Source organism: Saccostrea cucullata, unplaced genomic scaffold (genome assembly GCF_032062105.1).
Source record: "Saccostrea cucullata isolate Sc308-1 unplaced genomic scaffold, CSIRO_AGI_Scuc_v1 ctg10130, whole genome shotgun sequence".
Classification (NCBI taxonomy): Eukaryota; Metazoa; Mollusca; class Bivalvia; order Ostreida; family Ostreidae; genus Saccostrea; species Saccostrea cuccullata.
The window spans coordinates 33,780-37,585 of NW_026932743.1; the positions used below are offsets into that span (position 1 = coordinate 33,780).

A 3,806-nucleotide genomic window follows, 5' to 3' on the forward strand; every position below is an offset into this window, starting at 1 on the left:
TTATTTATCCCTTTGTTAACATCTCCAGCTATCTGACTATCTGTCTCTTAAACATCTGGGGCTTAAAGACGTTCCCTTGACTAGATAGACAACACAATAAAACTTCAATAATTACCATTTATATAGCACAAGGGCATATATAAATATTTTGACAAATAATATCTCATTGTCGAGGAAAGGTGGAAGGGTGTTTCTCTTAGATAAAACAAGCGATTTCTAAATTTTATATCATTAAGGGTTGCACCTACAACGCTTAATGATACACTAGTGTATCATTAAGCGTCGAATATGTCGATATTTGCTTGTTTCATTAAGCGTCGGTGTTGCACTGCATTTGTGACGCTTAATGATATAATTCTGTCATTAAGCGGCGATTTAGCATTAGCAGTTGATGATGTCAGCTATTAATGCAATAATTTATGGCATTAAGCGTTGCAATTGCAACGCTTAATGCTATTTGTATCATTAGGCGGCGTTTTATCATTAGAGGTTGCTACACTGCATACAGTCCTGATCATGGTCATCATTAGGCTGCCCAGGCATCCAGTCATTGTATCCTATAGGGTCAAACCCTGGCATCCACCTCCACCCACCCTCACTGATGGCATCAGTCGCTCCAACCCAAAAATCAGCTACAAAATGTAAGAATTGGTCTTCGCAAGACATGCAAACATTTTTAGCTTTCAGCGATAGCATTCCAAAATATTTTTAGAAATGTAATTGTATTTCTTGCTGTAATTGCATTTCTTCTTTCAGCATGCTAAATATTAACCAATTTCGTGCTTCCATCATGTTAGTTTGCCTTTTTAATCTTGAAAAAAGTTTTTAATAAAGTAATAAAACCTGTATTTCCATGTAAATTCAGTTGTTTTTTAAGAAATTGGTTTTCAGATTCATCGTTAATATTGGTGAGATATGAGCTCAGGTTTCTACAAAAGTCCTGTAAAAGAAACGAAAGAGGATATTGGGTACTTTTCGCTTAATTGCTTACGGCTAACTGAATTATTTCAAATGGATTGAAGAGTATAAGTAAGGTAAGGTAAACTTCAAAATGTCTAATGAAATTGTAAAATTGTCCATCGCATGTTTAACATATATATCTTGAATATTCTTTTTTTTTCTCAAATTCATTTTTTTAAAATACGATTTTCTGCCAGAAGTAGGGGTCAAAAAACGATTTCTCTTCAAAATAGTTTCGTAATGCACAGAATTTAAAGGACCGTTAAGGAGATTGACTCATTTTTTGATATAGTTATTCTGAAATGTAGGCATAATGTAAAAGGTAGAGATAACGAGCAGTAGAAGTTAAATGAATGTATATACCTCAGCAGCAGTCCATTCCTTTCCTTGTTGATAAAACAAATAACAGCTTGCTTCGTATGGGAACCATCCTTCTGGACATTCACAATGAACTTCTGAAAAACATTGCGATGACGGGATAATTCTTTTATCAATTCTTTTACTATTGAGCTTTCATTTATAGGTGACCGGCAAAAAAAATCTCACCTGTCGTAAGAAATACAGCCAGTATTGTTAAGATAAGAAATCGGTTTCCCTCCATTGATATGTATGTCATGTTTATGTAACGTTATCATTACATCAGCAGACAAGTTCATATACATTAGGAAATTCTAAAAATTAACCCCAACTCTTTAGATAAGAGGCAATGGATTCACAGTTTGTGTCAATTTATTGCGTACCTATTTTTACAATAATGATAGAAATACATTACTTAGTGAATATAGCATTGCCCTCCAGAAGAAGGATATGGAGATAACGAACAGTATTCAATTTCAAAGTCCATAAAACAATAAAACAAAATAGGAGCAGAGCAAACGCTGACCTCTGAAACATTAAATGTGGGATCAGGTGCCATGGAGGCGTGAGCTTCCCTTGCTGACCGGTCACAACCGCCGTGTGCTCCTTGTATAGATGGGGAAATAACGGGAAAATCCGTCGTCAATTCAGTGTATAAATAATGGACTAACAATTAGTATAAGAAACGTCAGTCAGCATTTGTCTCAATGATAAATTGTATTTGCTGATAAGGTCATTGAATCGACCCTAGAATTTACGAAATTATGACTTTAAATGAGACTGTTGATATTCTTGTTTCGTCAACTTTCTTGTTAAAAATTAACCTCGTCTTAGAAATTGTTCATACGTAGAGCATGCTCTTGCGTATCGAATCAGCTGTGATATATAGATTTCGTATGCAGGTAATGAAGGTATATTGCTGCATAAGTAAGGGTAGTTGACGATAGAAAAACTAAAGTCATTACATTTATCGTAATGGTTGTTAGATTACCATTAACGTCTTTTTTCAAGTAAAATATCCAAGTATGAAACAGATTCGTCAGACTCTGTGGAATTACACAATTTCGGAAGAACTACATACTGTAATGTTCATTTTATCTAAATGTATATGTATATACTTAATTTTGTTTAAACATTTCATGTGTTTTAATATCTCTTTCATAGAACCCCATCCCAATATCTTAACCATAGACAATGGGTCTATAAAATTTAGAATACAGGAAGAGGGTTTAATGTTTAATTTAATATGGCCACGCAAAAGATTTAAGGCTAAGTATAGACGTTTTTATGCAAATGAGCAAATAAAATGCAAGAGATATAGAAAAGGCTAGGTGAGCGTCTCCGAGAAAACCATTGAAAGAAGGATATGGAAATAAAGAACAGTATTCAATATCAAAGTCCATAAAATGGCACAAAATGGTCAACAAGCTTACATCTCAAATATTTTCAAAATGCTATAGAACTGAAAGAACATCCCATGAAAGTCCCTTGAATCCAATTACCTCTCAATGTTGTTCTATTTTTAGCTTTGACCTAATTTATGGAAAATGTAAAAAAAAAAATACCAAAATTAATACATTTAAGTACCGAAATATGAAAAGGGAGTACAATTCAAACAAACTTTGTATTTATATTAAAGTTTTCTTCTTTTTTTTTCAGTAAACATAGTTGCTTTGAAAGTTTTGGTTTTGCATTGTATAAAGATCAGACAGAATTTAGAAAACTGGCATATTAATACCATTGTTATATGCCTCAGAAAATGCCAAATTTGATTAAGGTATAAATATACTCAAAAACGCTGGTATTTTCTCCTTTTCACAAAATTATAAAAGAAAAAGACCTAAATCAAATCTGAAAAATATATTCATCTCTGGACTCTCAAAGTTTACTGCACAATTGATTTATATTGATCTATACATTTATACGCAAGTCAAAATTGTATATCTCTTCGATATATAATTCATGTACCAACGTTATTATAAAGAAGAAAATAAAACAAATTGAAAGTAAATAATTTAATGTGAGTATTTTTCAGAGAATTTTTTTTGTTGTCAATTTAGCATGCAAATTTTCTTTCAAAGAAAATTTTGCAGTGTGCAAATGTTTTGGTTGCATTTTGATCGATGCAAATCAAAATTATATTTTCCGATATTGCCATCTTGGATGAATAGAATTCATCATATCTTCAAAGGATTCGTGCTTTAATTGTTTATATACCGAAACAATCATGGAGATGTTAAATGAAACAACTATTTTTACGGAGACAAGGTTACAATCTCTAAGTACAGCTGCTTAATAAGTGTTTCTGGTGCCGGTTTTATTGTTGTCAATGCGAACTTTGAGTCTGTATTAACATATCCATAAAAAAGAATTATCCTGATGTTCTTTAAATATTTTAGTGCTCACTTTGTCTTTTATTATACACATCTGAGTCTGAGGTAGGACTGAACCTTCTTTACACTCGACAATGTTTGTAGGCAATCGTGGAA

General features: G+C 32.5%; 1 protein-coding gene across 1 annotated transcript; it reads right to left on the minus strand.

The window, feature by feature from the left end:
- Positions 1-483: 483 nt before the first annotated feature.
- LOC134235984 (C-type lectin domain family 17, member A-like) lies at positions 484-1,591 on the minus strand. The gene is made up of 4 exons (XM_062718161.1): positions 1,507-1,591; positions 1,324-1,415; positions 844-940; positions 484-632 (listed from the first exon to the last, which is right to left on the minus strand). Exons 1-4 carry the CDS (start codon positions 1,574-1,576, stop codon positions 484-486), a joined length of 408 nt encoding a protein of 135 aa, XP_062574145.1. The 5' UTR covers positions 1,577-1,591.
- Positions 1,592-3,806: the final 2,215 nt, after the last annotated feature.